The 17,754-nt window shown below is 56.2% G+C and overlaps 1 protein-coding gene across 2 annotated transcripts; it reads left to right on the top strand.

Moving 5' to 3' along the window:
- Positions 1-256: 256 nt before the first annotated feature.
- Positions 257-17,277, top strand: PTPRN (protein tyrosine phosphatase receptor type N). 2 transcript variants are annotated; one of them, XM_054586144.1, is made up of 23 exons: positions 257-381; positions 1,808-1,858; positions 2,093-2,206; positions 4,121-4,217; positions 5,068-5,329; positions 5,412-5,766; positions 6,186-6,320; positions 6,907-6,941; positions 7,600-7,874; positions 8,069-8,155; positions 8,483-8,562; positions 8,739-8,803; positions 9,456-9,674; positions 10,118-10,318; positions 10,418-10,565; positions 10,714-10,787; positions 11,026-11,103; positions 11,179-11,298; positions 12,249-12,415; positions 15,377-15,430; positions 16,103-16,167; positions 16,312-16,385; positions 16,611-17,277. In XM_054586144.1, the coding sequence occupies exons 1-23, from the start codon at positions 267-269 to the stop codon at positions 16,680-16,682; spliced, it is 2,943 nt and encodes a 980-aa protein (XP_054442119.1). In that variant the 5' UTR covers positions 257-266; the 3' UTR covers positions 16,683-17,277. The 2 variants fall into 2 exon arrangements, with proteins under 2 accessions (XP_054442119.1, XP_054442120.1); XM_054586145.1 differs by having other exon boundaries at positions 6,189-6,320.
- Positions 17,278-17,754: the final 477 nt, after the last annotated feature.

Genomic DNA, 17,754 nt, shown 5'->3' on the forward strand with positions numbered 1-17,754 from the left:
CGTGTAGTGGAGGAGGGATGGGGGGCGGGTAGCTCCCACGCCAAGACGGTGCTTTGACGCCACGTATGACGCAAATAAGCGTAAGAGCCGAGGGTGGAGATGTCGTCACCACCCGCCCGGGGTTGGCCGAGCTGCCGCGAGAGGGGCGTGTAGACCCCGCCTCGCGGGTGGGTGGGAGCGGCAGGCCCCGCCCTGCGCCCTCCGGCAGGCTCCCGCCAGCGTCTCCGCGGCTCGGGCTGGGGAGCCTGCGCGCGGAGCCCGGGAGGATGCGGCGCCCGCGGCAGCCTGGGGGTTCCGGGGGATCGGGGGGTCTCCGGGTGCTCCTCTGCCTCCTGCTGCTGAGCGGCCGCCCGGGAGGTTGCAGCGCTATTAGTGCCCACGGTCAGGAGGAAAGGGGGACCCGGGGTGGAGGAGGATGGGGCCGCGAGCAAAACTCAGTAGGGGGCGGGGGGCGGGAAGTGCCTGGAAGGTGGTACGCTCGGGTAGAATCGGAGTGGAGTGGGGTCGGGGAGGCACTGGGAGACGCGGAGGACGAGAGGGCTTCTGCGAAGAAAGGGGCGTAGGCCTGGAGGTGGGGCAGGGCAAACGGGGGCGGGACCTCGGAGAAGGGAGCTCGCGAAGGTTGCGGGGTTGGGAGGAGGGATGCGAGTGCGGATGGACAGGGGGACTTAGAGACCGGCTACAAGTCCCCGGGAGAAGCAAGTCGTGCCGAGGCACCGAAGAAGTGACGACCGGTGCTGATGGGTGGAGAGGGGCCTGGAGGAGGGCGGGGACCCCGAGCTCCGGGCCGGGCCGTAGGAGTCGGGGCCGCGAGCATCGGAGTGCCAGCTCCTCGTAGAAAGTTAGGCCTGGGGAAGAGTCGGGGTTTCCCTTTAGGCTTAGAGGGGCCGATTGCTGTGATCTGATCTCCAACAAGAGAGGGGCAGCTGGGGTAGGGGGCAAAAGCGGGTGCAGGGGGTTCTCTCCCGTCCCCCTCCCCAGAGCCTGGCCCGGTGCTGACTCACGTCTTTGCGGACAGAGACAGTCAGCGCTGACTCACGGGCTGGGGGCGGGGGGGCGAGGGGCGCGCGGGGGAAGGGGCGCAGCCTAGCCGCCGGGCGCCTTCCTGCGCCGCGCGCCTGGCGGCTAATGAAGGATGCTTCCTGTGGCGCTGTGTTGGTAGGACGGTAGATGAAGGCTGGAGCGGTGGAGGGCTCCCGTGCCGTGGAGACTCCTCGCCCTGCCACCCCTTCCTCCTCCATAACTGCTTCCAGGCAAGCCCTCGGCGGCCCCAGCTCAGGGCTTCAGCACCGCGGACAGCGCCAGCGGCCCGGGGCCACGCGCAGGAGGGACCGCGTGGGGAGACTTAACCCCGCCCTTTTCCCTGTCCCACACAGAGGGGAGATGTGCTAGGGTTTTTACCTCTTCTGAGTCCCAGCCCATCATAGTTAGGACACTTTCGGCGATTTGGGAAGGAAAGTTTCCTTCCCTCAGAATTTGGCCACAGACTCCCCCATAATAATTCTATGAGAATAGAAGTGTATGATCCTACCCCCACGCGCCTGGAGAGCTCCTTTTCCCCATCACTCAGTTAAGTAAACTGAACCTTTTAGAGAAAGGATCCAAGACTCACAGATCCTTAACATCCAAAGCCAGATCCTGTGTTTCCTTAAGAATTCTAGGCCTCTTCCCTCCTCTCCTCTCAGTTTAAACCTTCCTAGGATGAAAAAATCGAACCCATCTGCTTGCCACCTTCCCTGCCTGTCTATTCGTCTCACTGTTCTGTCTGTGTCGTTGTCTGAATCTCTGCTCACCTGTCCTTCTACAGGCTGTCTGTTTGACCGCAGGCTCTGCTCTCACCTTGAAGTCTGTATTCAGGGTGAGTGATGCTCGGGCATAGGACTTACAAGATCGGGGGGACACAATAAAGACTTGGGGAAGAGGCCTGGAAGGGAGGAGGGGTACTGGGCTGGGGCAGAAGGGCGACTGGCCTGCAGGAGCAGAACTCTCTGAAGCCAAGAGAAGAGGTGAAGAGAGTCCTGCCCACTTGCAGCCTGGACTTTGGAAGGCCTGTTGTTCATGTCCCTTATTAACACAACTTCTGTGCTCTTAGATGGCTTATTTGGACAGTGCCAGGTGGGCGTGGGGCAGGCTCGGCCCCTTTTGCAAGTCACCTCCCCAGTTCTCCAACGCTTGCAGGGTGTGCTCCGACAGCTCATGTCCCAAGGTGAGGTCTGAGTGCACCGGAGAAGAGAGACTGGAGCTTAACCAGATAAGGGCGAGGCAGTGAGGGGCTGCCTGACTCAAGGGTTTCTTTCATGGAACATTCCTGTCACACTTATTCCTGGTGCCTCACTTCCCCAGGCCTTGTGGGGGAAGGAGGCAAGACAGGAGAGTGGTGGAACCCTAAGATGGGCTATTCACACTTAAACTCTCTGGAGGAGCCCAGAGGAGGCTTCTAGAAGAAGCCCCTGGAAGAGGCCCACATCCCTCTCTTGAGGACCGTCTCACTCCCTGAAACCACCTGAGTGCTCCAGGGCTATGCATTCTGGGGTCCTCAACATTCCACTCATCCAGTTCACTCACTCAGCAAGTAATTATTGGGTACTTATTATGTGATAAGCATAGTTTTAGGTACTTGGGATGTAGGAGGGAATGAAACAGACACACATCTGTCTACTGGAGTTTACCTTCAAGGTTGAGGGGAAGCAATACAAATACTGTATCAGAAGCTAATAAGTGCCATGAAAAAAGTGAACATTTACAACAGGGTAAAGGGACCAGAAAATAGTGAGTGAGGAAGTTGCAGAATTAAACTGAGTGATCAAGATGGGCTTTATTGAGACTATGAAATTTGGACAGAGACATAAAGGAGGTGGAGGAGTTTTCTAGAAGTTTGTCTGGGGCAAGAGTGTTTCAAGCCAACCATAGAGCTAGAAGAAAAGCCCTAAGGTAGGAGCACGGGTCTGAGGAAACCATGGAGAACACTCTATGGTACGGCTGTACAGGAGTGATAGGCGGAGTAAAAGCTGCAGCCGTGCAGGTAATGGGGCAGGGACGCAGATCACCGTAGGGCCTTAGAGAGGATGTATGGACGTTGGCTTGACTCTGAGTAAAGAGGAAACCATCACAAGGTTTTGAGCATAGGGGTGCATAACCTCACTTCTACTTTAAAAAGATCACTCTTGCTGCTGTGTTAAGACTAGAATGCAGGGCGTCAAGGGTAGAAACAGAGAAGCCATTAAAAGCTACCACAACAACTCACATAAAAGATAAATGTGGCCTGGAGCCAGGCGGCTGCAGGGAGGTAGTGAGGAATGATGGAATGCTGCCGAAAGGGCTCAAAAGCAGTACAGACTGTCGATCTAGAATCAGGGAAGACGGGATGGGGCTGGAGAGCGGGAGATGGTTCCTGTAGGATAGGTGACTGATCTTTCCTGAGAGCAGCCTCATTGTGGGAAGAGATCAAACAGGAGATCTGCCTCAGGATGAGATGATGATGATGATGATGATAATAAGATGATGATGATGATGATGAAGAGGGAGGAAGTGGAGAAGGAGGTTTAAAACAGGTGTATAGTACCGTAGCATTTTCTAACCATTTTAATTTCCTTGATCACACTTGATTTTTGTAATAGCACCATGAAGTATATATTATTTCCACTTTAAAAATAAAGAAAAATAGGTTCAAGGTCAACTAAAAGAGGAACTAGGAATAATTGTGATCATTATAATAATAACATTTATTGAGAGTTCATTATGTGATGAGTACTATTCTAACCACTTTATATTGTGATATTTTAATTCTCACAACAATCCTACGAGGTATACGCCCCCATTTTACAGATGAGAGAATTGAGACTCAGACACACTCAGCAAATTCTCCAAGGTCACACAATTAGTGAGTGGCAGAGGATTCAAACCCAGTCTTACTCAGCAGCCTGACTCCGAAATCTGTTCCTGAGGGTGGGAGAGGACAGCTCAGAGCGCTCTCCAGAACCGCACCCCCCACCCACTGTCTCTCTACTCGGCCAAACTCAGTGCACTGCAGGGAAGGGATGCAGTTTTGAGCTCCACTGACCCTGCTATTGGGCCTTCAGACTGTCCCGAGCCAACATTACCCTGCCCTGTCCCCTGGCAGGATTGTCCTGGCACGATGACCTCACCCAGTATGTGATCTCCCAGGAGATGGAACGCATCCCCAGGCTTCGCCCCCCAGAGCCCCACCCAAGGGACAGGTAGGCTTTCTCAACCACTACCATGGGCTGGTGAGTCTGTGGTCACCCTGATGGACAGAGGGAAAGGAGAGGGACGTGGGCACCGAGGTCAGCAGGCTGGGCCATGGGTATAAGAGGTTCAGGAATGGTCCCAGTAGGAGCTACATTCATCCCTGAGGCTCCAGCACAACAGGGGTATTTTTTTAATGTAAAAAATTTGGATATTTGGTATTATAAAAGGAACATCAAAGTACTCACCATGGAAAAGTTAGAGTTTTATTGGGCGGAAGTTGTTAAATATTTAGTTTCATTACTGTGTGGAATTGTGTATGATAGGAGAGAATGCCACTCTTTTGTGATTAAGGCTTCTGAAGGCATTGTTCAGACCCTGAAAGCAGAGAAAATTAAAAGAGGGCATGGGGCACAGAGGATGATGCCAGGATGAAGAGGGCAGAGTGGGGTGGGGATGCAGAGTAGTAAACATCTGAACCCTCACGGAGAGCCAGGTGTTGGGGGACGCGCATGCGGGCAGTGGGGCAGGCTGCAGCCACAGTTGGAGAGAGGCGTCCAGCTGCCCTCCCCTACTGCCATTCTCCCCTTCTCCACCCCAGCCTCACGTTTCCCTAGCGCCTGCCCCTGTGTTTCAGGGACCTAGACATGCCTACCAAGGAGGCAACAACTTCTGCCCCCGGCTAGGCCTCTGGCCCTTCCCCATGCTATTCTCCCCTCCTGCCTCCTTTTGAAGAGGCCAGGCTTCCTCTGAGCTGCTGAGCCTGCTGGGCCCCACCAGCTCTGCTTTGTCAGCTCCATATGCCCTTGTCACACACAGCCAACCTTCTCCCTCCCACACACTCTGTGCTTTCCTCCCCAGATCTGGCTTGGTGCCCAGGAGACCTGGTCCCGCTGGGGAGCTGCTTTTACAGGGCATCCCCACTGGCCCCGCCCCTGCTGCCTCACACCGACTGCCTCGGCCTCCAGTGGGTGGGGACAGGGCTGGGGCTGGCTCCCCGCTGTCCCCTCTGCAGACTGAGCTGCTGCCCCCTCTCTTGGAGCATCTGCTACTGCCCCCGCAGCCCCCTCACTCTGCCCTGAGTTATGAGCCTACTCTGCTGCAGCCGTACCTGTTCCACCAGGTGAGCCCGGTCACTGCCCCACCCCCGCCCCAATCCCCAAAGCCTGATGTCCACGCTTACCTGGATCTCTGGTTTCCCACAGTTTGGCTCCCGCAATGGTGCCCGGGGCTCAGAGAGCTCCCCAGGGATGGTCAGTGCTGGCCCCCTGCCCAAGGCTGAACCCCCTGCCCTCCTCAGCAGAACCGCCCCCAAGGGCATGTTCAAGGCTCACTCTGGCCACTCCTATGGGGAGCCCCCAGGGCCCTCACCTGCCCAAGTTTTCCAGGAGTCAGGTCTGCTCTACCTGGCCGAGGAGCTGCCAGTGCCCAGCAGGGCCAGGGCACCAAGCTTGCCAGAGCAAGGGGACAGCAGCCAGGCAGAAGACTCCTCAGAGGGCTATGAGGAGGAGGGACCAGAGGGTCAGGGGCAGAAGCTTCCTTCCCCAGCAGAAAAGCCAGGTAACAGAGTCCTCAGCATCTACTCGCTGCCTGTGGGGTTGCTTTTGGGGGCTCCTTCCTGACTGTCCCTGAACTTGTTAATTTGTCATTGAAGTCGTCCATGCATTTAAGTAATGTCTACTGACAACCAGATCTATGCCAGGCAACTAGGTAGGCAGTGTGGATACGGTGGGGAGGGGGGTGGAGTTGACATGACTCTTTTTCAGTTGGAGAGTCAAGATGTCCATGAAGTTCCATCTGGGCCCCAGGAAGGTCTTTCCCCCACAGTGCCGACAAGGGCTGGAAGGGGAGGGCATTAGTGTCCTGGCATCTGAGAAAAAACTCTTAAATGTGCTAGTCCCTGCCTCCCCCCAACTCACGCATCTGCATCCCACAAGTTCATCTTGCCACCAGCCCTTAGCCCTGTGTCTGACTCCCAGCAGACGCGACTCTGCAGAGGCTGGCAGCTGTGCTGGCGGGCTACGGGGTGGAGCTGCATCAGCTGACCCCTGAGCAGCTCTCCGCTCTCTCGACCCTGCTGCAGCGGCTGCCGAAGGATGCAGGGCGAAGTCTGGGTGAGTGTCCAGGCAGAGAGACTAGCAATGGCCTCCTGCCCCACCTCTCAAGACCAAGTGTAGCGGCCTAGAGGGGAAATGTCAAAGGCAGGGGAGAGAGTTCTTTCGAGACGTGGGATCATTGCCAACAAAGGGCAGGGAGCAAGAAGGTGCAGTGGTGAGCTGTTAGACCAGGTTAAGGACTGAGGGTGGAAGTAATCAAAAAAAGAAGCCAATAGGGTATGTAAGCAGAAATCAAGAGGCACTGAGAAGGGTGGAGTGGATGATACTGAGGACCTAAAAAAGGGCGTGGCCAATCAGAAGGGGAAAGCGACATCTCTGGGTAGGGGGAGGACTAAACAAATAGTTTTGAGAGGTGTAGCCAAAGAGGAATGAGTTAATAAAGCGGTTAAGACAGAAGCACAGGGACATGAGGCCATGCTAAAGATGAGACCAGTGACAGGGTCTTGGTCACTGACTGCGAGGAAAGAGACCACAGCAGAGACATCAAGGTCGGGCCTCTGGCTCTTTCTCCCACTTGTGTTGTGTGGACCTTGGCCTTGGCCTTGGCCCTTTGCCCAGAGTTTTGTTTTTCTTGTCTCTGCAGGAGGGGCTGTAAACATTGGAGCTGACATCAAGAAAGTGAGTTCTCAGCACTTCCCTGACCCATGCGTGCCCCATGGCAGCAAACCCCCTCACTGAAATCTAAACCCCAGGATCAGGACCCAGAATCTGTAACGCCCAACCCCTCATTTTGGGAAAACTGAGGCTCGTGGATTGCAAGTCACTGCCTAAGTCTCAACTCCAGTGTATGGCAGAGCTCAGACTAGAAGCTAGAATTCTTGATTCGCTGCCTTTTTCAATAGTCGTTGAGCCCATGCTCCGAGGATCCTTAGGGGAAGAGGGGAGCTGTGAGTAGGCAGAGTCCTGATGCCCCTGGAACTTGAGGAACCCCATCTTGTCATGTCTAAGATTTGGTGGCCAGACCAAAGTCTAAAAACCTCCTACCCTAACCACACTCCAGAGATTTCCCCCCTCCCCAGCCCCATCCTGTGGATTGTCACTGATCATGTTCCACTCATTCAACCCTCCATTTATTCATCTACTTGGCTTTCTTTCCTGGGTGCCCTCTCTGTACCTGGCCTTGCACTGGGCCCTGGTGATAGAGAGAGAAAGAAGTCCTAATCACCACTGTAGGGAGCTCAGGATCTAGGGAGTAGACCCCCAGCCCTACACCCCCAGCCCCTTCCTAGCCCCTCCATTGTCCAGAGACCACAATTCTATCTTCTCTTCTAAACAGACAATGGAGGAGCAGGTGCAGGGTGGGGACACAACGGAGCCTCCGTCCCCTACATCCTCCCTGTCTGGATACCCCACAGCCCATCCCACCTCCAATAAAGCCCAGCAGGTGCTGAGCTCTGGATCCTCGGAGCCTCCCAGAGCTGCTGGTTCCCCCATCATGCCTGTCCTGATGGAGAAGAAAAGTCTTCTGGGCCAGAGCCAGCCCACAGTGGCAGGGCAGCCTTCAGCTCGGCCATCAGCAGAGGAGTATGGCTACATTGTCACTGACCAGAAGTAAGGCCCCAGGCCTGGGGAAGCCCTCCAGCCCTTGGGAGTTGGGCTGGCCTGCCTGGAGGAAGCAGAGAATAGAAATCCAGATGTGAAGTAGAAAGGGGGGTGGGCTGCTCTGCACCGCTGGAGGTGGTCTGTTTAAAAAGGTGGCCAAGAATGTCCCCACCTTCCTCTCTCCGCCTCCTGCCCACCTCCAGGCCCCTGAGTCTGGCTGCGGGAGTGAAGCTGCTGGAGATCCTGGCTGAGCACGCGCATATATCCTCGGGCAGCTTCATCAACATCAGGTGGGGCTGGCATCCGGCTGGGGAGGTGGGGCTCTAGAAGGCAGCTTGTGCAGCTTGAATGGGGAAGAGGCTGGAGGGACTCAGGGGAAAAGGGGAACAGTCTGAGGTGGGGTCAAGGACACTCCCAGCTGCACTGAGGGTACAGCCACACCCACTCTGTCCTGCCGCTGGCCCCAGCCAGTGTCTCCCTGATCTCAAACGCCCTCATAGGCCATCCCTGATCGGCTCCAGCCCCATCCTCTAATGGGGAGAGGGTCAGAGCTGGCCTCACTTTTAGAGTCTTGGGTCTAGAGTGGGTGAGGTAGTAACACAGCTCCTATTTGGCAGTGTGGTGGGACCAGCTCTCACCTTCCGCATCCGGCACAATGAACAGAACCTGTCCTTGGCTGATGTGACCCAGCAAGCTGGTAAATCCTGCTTGGCCCCAGCCCTAGCCCTAGTAGGATATACCCAGGCCCATGACTGACGTTCCCTTTGAAAATAGTCCAAGTCAACTTTGCCCCTGCCTGTCAACTGGCATAGCACCACACGGGGTGGGGACCACAGAGGGCTGGAGAGAGCCTGACCTACGACCTCCCTGCAGGGCTGGTGAAGTCTGAACTGGAGGCACAGACGCAGCTCCAGATTTTGCAGACAGGAGTGGGACAGGTATGAGCTAACTAGAGAATCTGTCAAAACCCCAGAAGGCTGATGCTGCCCACAAGAGACAGACGCCAACTTTGCCGGAGATCCGGAACTGAAACCTCTGCTATTTGGCTGGCTCACCAGCTTCTCCAAAGCAGCCCTTGCCCATGCAGGTTTTTTCCCTGGCCAGCAGATGGCCCCAGTGGCTCCTCCCTGCAGGACCAGCTTTCCATAGACAGGAAGGCAGCGGGCTTGGCAAAAACTACCTAAGATGCCTGTAGCCCTCCGAGCAATCTCTAAATTCCAAGGGACAACTTTACACAGAAAGGGCATTAAACTCAAAATGCACTTCTATTCTGCATCCAACACTGATGCCTCACAGTCTATTATTTAATCCCTTGGGTTCTCTCTCCACTTCTCTATGTCAGTTTTTAAATGCAAATACTCCTGGTGGGGGTGACCCACTAAGCCTCCGGGAGTGCATTGTGGCTGAGTTGGTCTGATGCAAGTTGAGAAGGAGGATTTCTGGTCCATCTGAGCCCTTATGCCTGTACCACCATGTCCCTGCCCTCCCAGTGTTGCCCCAGGGGTTATTCCAGCAGGGAGTGTGGCACAGGACAGCAGTGAGAAGCAGCTCCTAAATCTCTCCCCACCAAAGTCCCCTTTGTTCCTGCAGAGAGAGGAGGCAGCTGCTGTGCTTCCCCGACCGGCCCACGGCACCTCTCCCGTGCGTTCAGTGCTGCTTACTCTGGTGGCCCTGGCGGGTGTGGCCGGGCTGCTGGTGGCTCTGGCAGTGGCGTTGTGTGTGCGGCAGCATGCTCGGAAACGAGACAAGGAGCGCCTGGCAGCCTTGGGACCCGAGGGGGCGCATGGTGACACTACTTTCGAGTACCAGGTGTGCGGCCCCAGAAGCTTGTTGAGGAGACGGAGTGGAAGGGGCTTTGGACCCTGTGTCTCACAGGGGATGAGGTGGGGAGTTGTGTGGGGAGTGAGCACGCATCCCTTGGAATGTTTAGAGGGTGCCGGAGGAGCCCCAGTGGGAGTGTTGTGGGGTGTTTTGAAGGGATGAGAATTGGGAGCACGTGGTCCCTAAATTCTTCCCAGTGCTACAATTTTAGGGTCCTGGGATACCACTCTGCAATATCGAAGGTTGTCATGGGCCCTACCCACAGAGAACAGCCCCAGAAAGGACAAGGGCCAGGGCAGAAAACTACCCCAGAGGAGATGGGTGTCATTCAAAATCAATCAAGGATGAGCCTAGGGACCCAGAATTGAATCAAGGACCCTGTTGGAACACTTCAGGGGACTCTTGGACCCCTCTCGATCCTCTCTCTGCAGGATCTGTGCCGCCAGCACATGGCCACAAAGTCCCTGTTCAACCGGGCAGAGGGCCCGCCGGAGCCTTCCCGGGTGAGCAGCGTGTCCTCCCAGTTCAGCGATGCGGCCCAGGCCAGCCCCAGCTCCCACAGCAGCACGCCGTCCTGGTGCGAGGAGCCCGCCCAGGCCAACATGGACATCTCCACGGGACACATGATTCTGGTCAGGGCCGGGCCTGGGCCCCGCGGGGTGAGGGGCCAGGATGACAGGAGAGGCAGGGCTGGAAGGGCGGGCCAGAGCCAGGCTGCGGTGTCCCTGCAGGCGTACATGGAGGACCACCTGCGGAACCGGGACCGCTTGGCCAAGGAGTGGCAGGCCCTGTGTGCCTACCAGGCAGAGCCCAACACCTGTGCCACTGCCCAGGGGGAGGGCAACATCAAAAAGAATCGCCACCCGGACTTCCTGCCATGTGAGTGATCTGGCCCAGCCCTCTCTCAGCTGGGAGCGCTGGAGGGCATGGGGGAAGGGGCTGGGCTCCTGGCTCAGGCTGAGTGGCAGGGGTGCCAGGACCCCAGTAACGGGAGGGGCACCGGGGATGGGATGTGGGGTCTGTGCAGATGACCACGCCCGCATCAAGCTGAAGGTGGAGAGCAGCCCTTCCCGGAGTGATTACATCAACGCCAGCCCCATCGTGAGTGGCCCTGGCTCCTGCCCCCACCTCTGCCCCATTTTCAGTCTTCTCCCCTAAACTCCATTCCTGTAGGATCACCATCCACCCCACCTGAGTCCTGGAATTGTGGGGCTTCGTATCTGAGCACGGAAATGGGGGTTTCTCAGGCTCCTCCACATCCTGACCTTCTCCCTTTGACCAAGCCTCTCCACAGAGGCATTTCCCATCCTGGCTCATGGCGTATCTTCCCTGCCCCCAGATTGAGCACGACCCTCGGATGCCAGCCTACATAGCTACACAGGGACCGCTGTCCCATACCATCGCAGACTTCTGGCAGGTGGGCTCTTGGAGGAAGGGGCTTCTCCAGGGACCAGGGGTTCAGAATGGAGCTTACCTGAGTCTCTGTCCCTAGATGGTGTGGGAAAGTGGCTGCACTGTCATTGTGATGCTGACCCCCCTGGTGGAGGACGGTGTCAAGCAATGTGATCGCTACTGGCCAGATGAGGGCTCTTCCCTGTACCACATATATGAGGTCAGCAGGACCCCCGGGCCAGGAGACAACGGGAGTGGGGAAGGGGATGACAAGCATCCATATGTGTATGAATATATATGTATGTGAACATACATATGCACACACACATATATTCACATACATATATCTACATGGGGGGTGTGGCTGCGCCTGTCCATCCAGTCTAGGGCCCCAGAGCATTTGTAAGGACCTATCATGAAAGGTACAGAAATAAATCTATAAAACTGCTAACACCGGGGCCGGAAGCTGAGAGGGAAGGTGCATGTGCCCAAAGCCCCTTATTAACACCTACTTCAACTAAGTCCAACTTAGCTCTGAGTTCCCTGGAGGCCGGAGCAAAGAAAGAAATACCATTAGTCACATGTTGCTTGTGAAAAATAGGAAGAAACTTCTTCATTGGAATAGAGGGTGGCGAGGGAACTTGGCTGAGGTAAAGCAGGGAAAGGAGAAACAATTCCCGACCAATAGGAGGCCGCCCTCCTGTGAGACGTGTGGCCCAACAGAGGCTTCTCATCGCCAGATGAGCACTGGATAGTAGATTCTTCATCACCAGATGAACGCTCAGCTGTATTTTTTTAAAAAGGTTGTTTATTGGTCTTGCTCGCGGTTAAAAAAATAGAATGAAAGTAGTACAAAATTTCCGTTTATTTGTGTGCGGCACAGACACTTAGCTACACAATGTGAGGAAAAGGAAGGAGAAACTGGCCTCAAAGAGCTCACAATAGTTATGTGTAGGTAGCAAAGCCACCAGTTGTCCTAAGTGGTAGATAAGTGACACAGATAACTAGGATTCTTGGGGACAGCAGGGGCAGGCCCTTGGGTAAGCTTCATGGAGGATTTAGAATTTGTAGTGGCGTAAGAGCCTGGGAGGATTTGGAGAGGCCAAGGAGTGAGCACGCAGACGTGGAGAGGCCCTGATGCGCTCAGGCCAGCACCGCACTCCTGGGCAGGTGAACCTGGTGTCTGAGCACATCTGGTGCGAGGACTTCTTGGTGCGGAGCTTCTACCTGAAGAACGTGCAGACCCAAGAGACGCGCACGCTCACGCAGTTCCACTTCCTCAGCTGGCCGGCAGAGGGCACTCCGGCCTCCACCCGGCCCCTGCTGGACTTCCGCAGGTGAGGCCCTGGGGGTCGCGGCCCGGGGCGGAGCGGCGGTGGGGCGTCCTCAGACAGGCTGCGAGAAGCCGGGGAGCGGGCAGCACAGGCGCAGGGGCCCGGGAGCTGGGCTCCTCACCCCCTCCCAGCCCACCAGCTCCTCCTTGCCTTGGGAGACTGACCCTTCCGGACCCAGAGCCTGGCCTCTGACCTGCAGCCGCCCCCTTCCAAACGGCCCCAAAGCAGGACTGAGTCCCTTTCTGTGCCCGTCCCTCCACCGCAGCTCCGTTTGTGCTCTCTCCGATCTTTGCTGTCTCCCTCTCGGGCCCTGTTTTTCTCCCTGCCTCTCTGGCTCCTCTTTTACCCACTGCTCCCAAGAGAGGCTCCCGTTGTTTCTGGCTCCTCCGCTCTCTCCTTCTCTCCCTCTCCTTGGCCTCGGCCTGCTGACTCCGACTCTCCTTTTGTTTCCTCCTGTCCTGCTCCTCCAGGCCTCTGGCACTGTTCGCTGTGGCTGTTGTCCCCTCCCTATCTCTTACCCCTTTCTGCCCATCTCTCCTTCTTTATCCCTCTCTGTCTCTTTGCCCCTGCTTTTATTTCTCTTCCTCTCTCTCTTTCCTTCTCTTTCTCTCCCTTCCCTTTCCTATTCTGTCCCCCCCCACCTTCCTGCCCCCCTTATTTCTTTATCTCTCTGCATCGCTGTCTCACTCTTACCCTCTATCCCGTTTCTCTCTATCTGCACCTCTTGTTTTGTCTCTCCCCACCTCTCTTTTGCTCCACCTCCCTCCCATCTCTACCTATTTAGTTCTGCCTCTCTTTGTCCCTGTCCTTCCTTCTCTGTCTCTGTCTCCCCCTCCTTTGGCCTGTCTTCCCCCCTGTGTCCTTCCCTCTCCCCTCCCTCTTTGGCCTCTCTCTCTCTCTCTCTCTCTCTCTCTCTCACATACACACACACACACACACACACACACAGCTGCCAGTGTCATTTTTGTGATCTGCAGCTAGTATTCTCACTCCAGTTGCATAGTCACAAAAGTGATCATTGGCAGGTGTGGCTGCTGCATGGACAGGACAGACAGGACACATGGGCCCAGGGACCACCCCAAAGGCTGCTGGGAGGACCAGGGTTTGGGAGGACACAGAGAAGAGACAGACACTCTCAAAGGGAGTTCCTGAGGATCTCTTGGTTCTTGGGGACTCAGTGGAATGGTGGGGGCTGGGAGCTAACTGCGGGGCTTACCCTGTTCTGACACGGAAGCCACAGCCAGGCCAGGCCTTCAGCATCCACTGCCTTCCCCTCCCTGGACAGGTTGCTGAGAAGCCTGTGCCACTGGCAGGGGCCTCCTCAATGCGTGGCCTCCTCCTGCTTCTCTGCCCCTTGCCAGGCTGGCCTGAGGCCTCTAGAGGCTGGGCAGGGAGCAGAGAAACAGAGCTGGCGTGGGGCTCCGGGGATCGTTTCCAAGCCTCAAGACAATGGTTTATAACCGGGGCCCACAGGGCCAGAGGCACAGGCTTCTCAAAGCAACGCCAGGGCATCAGAGCGCTTTCCCGTTTTCCATATTTTAAAAATCCTCCTAGATCATAGACCCATTTTAAGGCTGTGCAGGTAAGCTAAGAGGTTGTGTTCCTTTGCTTTTGGTGTTAGACACCCAGAACAAATGAATGGCTACTTAATAAATACAGTATTTATTGAAGGTCAACCAGAGGGAAGGCAAAATAATTTTTTAAAGTCTCAGAAAGTGACCCCAAGCAAGTTCATTGACCTCCCTCTGTTTCCTTACCTGTGAAATGAGGATGGTGGCCCACACTTTAGCGGGCTGTGGCAAGAATCAATAGGGTAAAGTCTGCAAACTCTAGTTTAAGTGTCTGGCACATAGCAAGGCTCAGTTAATTCTAGATACTGTGTATTATCATTATTAATAAATAATTGGAAGCCACCATGGAGACTTCTGTTCAACCCCAGCCCTCAGACATATGGGCCAATGTGTTAGAAAACCAGGTGGATTCCTATTAAAGTGTTCCAAGTCACCTGGCCACTGCAAGTCTGGAGGAATCAGAATGGGGGACCACTAAGCTCCAAGCTTCCACTACAACCATCTGTTAACCCCTAAGAAGGTCCTCCCTAGTCCTGAACCATTGGGAGTATCAGGATTCTGCAGGTTACTTGTGAAGCAAGAAGGTTATAAGGGTCAAGGGCAGGTCAGATGGGGCCACTGAGGGAGGGAGAAATCCCCTGTTCCTTGGTAAGCTGTGATCAGGGCAGCAGAGCAGAGTCTGAGGTCCAAGTGGACCCCAAGTCTGCATGTGACCCCTCCACAGAGCCCTTGTGCTGGGGTGAGGCTGATGCAGGGGGACAGGCAGCAGCACAATGTTCTGAGTTGAGAGATTGTCCTCCACCGGCCAAAGGGACTTCGTGCCCAGAGCTACAGGACCTCACAGCCAGTGAACACCAAAGGGAGCCTGAGTGGACAGGGCATCAGCTGGGGCAGTTGCAGAGGAGGGCAGAGGGGCAGAGCAGTGATGTGGCAAGACCGACACCCCTGAACTCACCAGAAAGCCCATCTTCCCTGTCCTCCTGGCAGAAGTGGCTGTTCATATTGTTATGTATTATCATTAATAATAGCTACCATTTATTGAGCACCTGCTGTGTGCCAGACCTTGCACTTAGTTCTTTACACTGATTATCTCATGTAATCATGGTAAGATCCCTAAGGAGAGGGTTACTATTATTATCATCCCTACTTTACAGGCAAGGAAACTGAGGTTCAAAGAGGTTAAATCAGTTGTTCTGGTGCCTTGTTTGGGCACAGAGCTTGTGGGTGGCAAGGCGAGGCCAATGCTACCCACACCATCTCTGGTTCTTTGCCTGCAGCCCTGACTCGCGCTCCAGCCCCTTCCTCCTCTGTCCTGGGCACATGGGTGTGCATGTCAGTTCTCCTTTCCCTCTGCTGCTGCCCCCTGACCCTCTCACCCATGTTCTTCTTGCAGGAAGGTGAACAAGTGCTACCGGGGGCGCTCCTGCCCCATCATTGTGCACTGCAGGTGCGTGGAGAGGCGCCTGGGACGTGGGTGGCGGTGGAAGGGGCAGGACGGAAGGGCCCAGGTCGGAGGGCCCTGAGGCGGGGCGTTCCTGAAACGCGACCCGCCAGTCCTATACCCTGTTCTTGTCTCCCAAGCACACTGCCTGCCTGTCCCCTTGATGCCTGGAGGCAATCAACAGCCCGCGGACAAATTCAGCATATTGTGCTTTTTTAAATGGCCCATGAGCTAAGAATGGTGTTCACATTTTTTAATGGTTAAAGGAAAAAAAAAGAAGACTATGCCACAGAGGCGATACGTGGCCTGCAAAGTTAGGAATATTTACCACCTGGCCATTTACACACAAAAAATTGTCGAACAAAAGCCTGGCCAGAGGCTGGAAACCTATTCCCATTTCCTCCTGGTGTCTCCATCCCAGGGCTGAGCCAGGGCCTCCTTTCTTATTGCCCTACAGCCCAAGTGACAGCCCATGGCTCCCAACTCAAGGCTCAGTTCCAGGGGCCCAGGAGCTATAACCGGTCTCCCATCCCTACCTGGCTCACCGACAGCCTCCTGGAGCCAACCCTAGTGGCTCCGTCAGTGTCCTCCCCACTCCAAGCCTTCGTAGCTCCCCCACCCCTCCCCCTTTCCGCTGCCCACTGAGCTGAGCTGAGCTGTCACCATCTGCTGTTTCAGTGACGGTGCAGGGCGGACTGGCACCTACATCCTCATCGACATGGTACTGAACCGCATGGCAAAAGGTGAGGGCCTTCCCCGCAGCGCCTGCAGCCCAGCCCCAGGCTTTGCCCGGTCCCCCAAGCCTCCCACCCCAGGGTGGCCCAGGCTTTCTGGGTCCTGTCCTTCTCTGGACACCCCCTGAGCAGCCTGGCGCCCCCTGCACTTAGGAGTGAAGGAGATCGACATCGCCGCCACGCTGGAGCATGTCCGAGACCAGCGACCTGGCCTTGTCCGCTCTAAGGTGACTGTTCCTCGCTACCCCAACTCTCACTGCCCCCCTTCCCCAGGGAAACCAGCGGCAGCCTGCCTCTCCTGCCTGCCGCCCCTGCCTGCCTCTGTTCCCTCCCCCCACCCTGAGGACTCCCCGTCTCCCAAGCGACCTCCCAGCTCCCCTGCCTGAAGGCCCCTGTGGGGCTGGAGCAGAGACCGGGCCTTCCCATAACCCTCCTCCCTCTGCCCTTTCCAGGACCAGTTTGAATTCGCCCTGACAGCCGTGGCGGAAGAGGTGAACGCCATCCTCAAGGCCCTGCCCCAGTGAGCCCCCAGGGGCCCCTCGGTGGGCCGCCAGCTCCGTTCCTTCTTTGCCTGTGTGAGCATCTGTGTACCCACTCTTCATTCCGCCACCTGCACCTTGGCCCCTCCTGGGCGCATCCCTTCAGAGAGGGGTGTGTAAGGAAGGCAGGGGAGGTGGGAAGGGGCAGGCCTGCCCAGCCTCCCACATGCAGGAGCCCCAGGTGTCCCCTGGGGAGCTGGTGGCCGGCCAGGAGGGGGAAGTCACGGGCAGTCATCGCACCCAGAGCCTTGTCCTGCCTGAGTTCCCTGGCCCCCATCACTCGCCGTTCTGGATGCCCCTAACATGTTTGTGGGGACGCTCCGCCCCCACCCTCCAGCGTGGGCAGCACAGGGTGGAGGGGCCACCACACCCGGCTCCCCTGCTTCCCCAGCCCCTGCTGCCCGCTGCCCTGGCTCCTTGACGCACACTCTGTCCCCTACCCTTCCGGCCCTCTCCCCCAAAGATCCTCTCCCCAACCCCCTGCCTGCCCGCCACGCGCCACTCCACTCTCCCTCTGGCACAAGAGAACATTTCTAGAAAACTCTACTTTTGTATCAGTGTGAATAAAGTTAGTGTGTTGTGTGTGCAGCCGCAATCAGACTCCTACGCACGTCTCCCTGCTCTGCTTCCAGAAGGCAGCCCAGCCTCAGGCTGGGGCCGCGCCTGCCTGTTCTCCGGACGAACGGGCTCCCTGGGGTTTGAATGGGAGCTGACGACCAGGCCCACCAGGCCGTCGTTTTTCTGCGCAGTGCCTCCTGAGAGTCAGGCAGCTTCCCAGATGCCTGCGTACATTCATTTGTTTAATCTTCATGTTTAATCTTACACGTGAAGAGACTGTGGCACAGAACTTGCCTGAGGTAACACGGCTTGTAAGAGGTGGAGTTAGGATTCGAACCCCGGCCTGCTGAACCTCTTTACTGCCTCTCAGTTCTCAAGCAGCTACTTCGTGCCCTCGGGCCTCAGGAATAACGTACATTGTGCAGGATTGAGGATAAAATTAAACAAACTACCTTCCACATCTTAAGCAAAACAAGCTAAACTCGGATAGACCAAGCCT

This window comes from Pteronotus mesoamericanus, unplaced genomic scaffold (assembly GCF_021234165.1).
Source record: "Pteronotus mesoamericanus isolate MK-2021 breed Mesoamerican mustached bat unplaced genomic scaffold, CSHL_Meso_final contig_90, whole genome shotgun sequence".
Classification (NCBI taxonomy): Eukaryota; Metazoa; Chordata; class Mammalia; order Chiroptera; family Mormoopidae; genus Pteronotus; species Pteronotus mesoamericanus.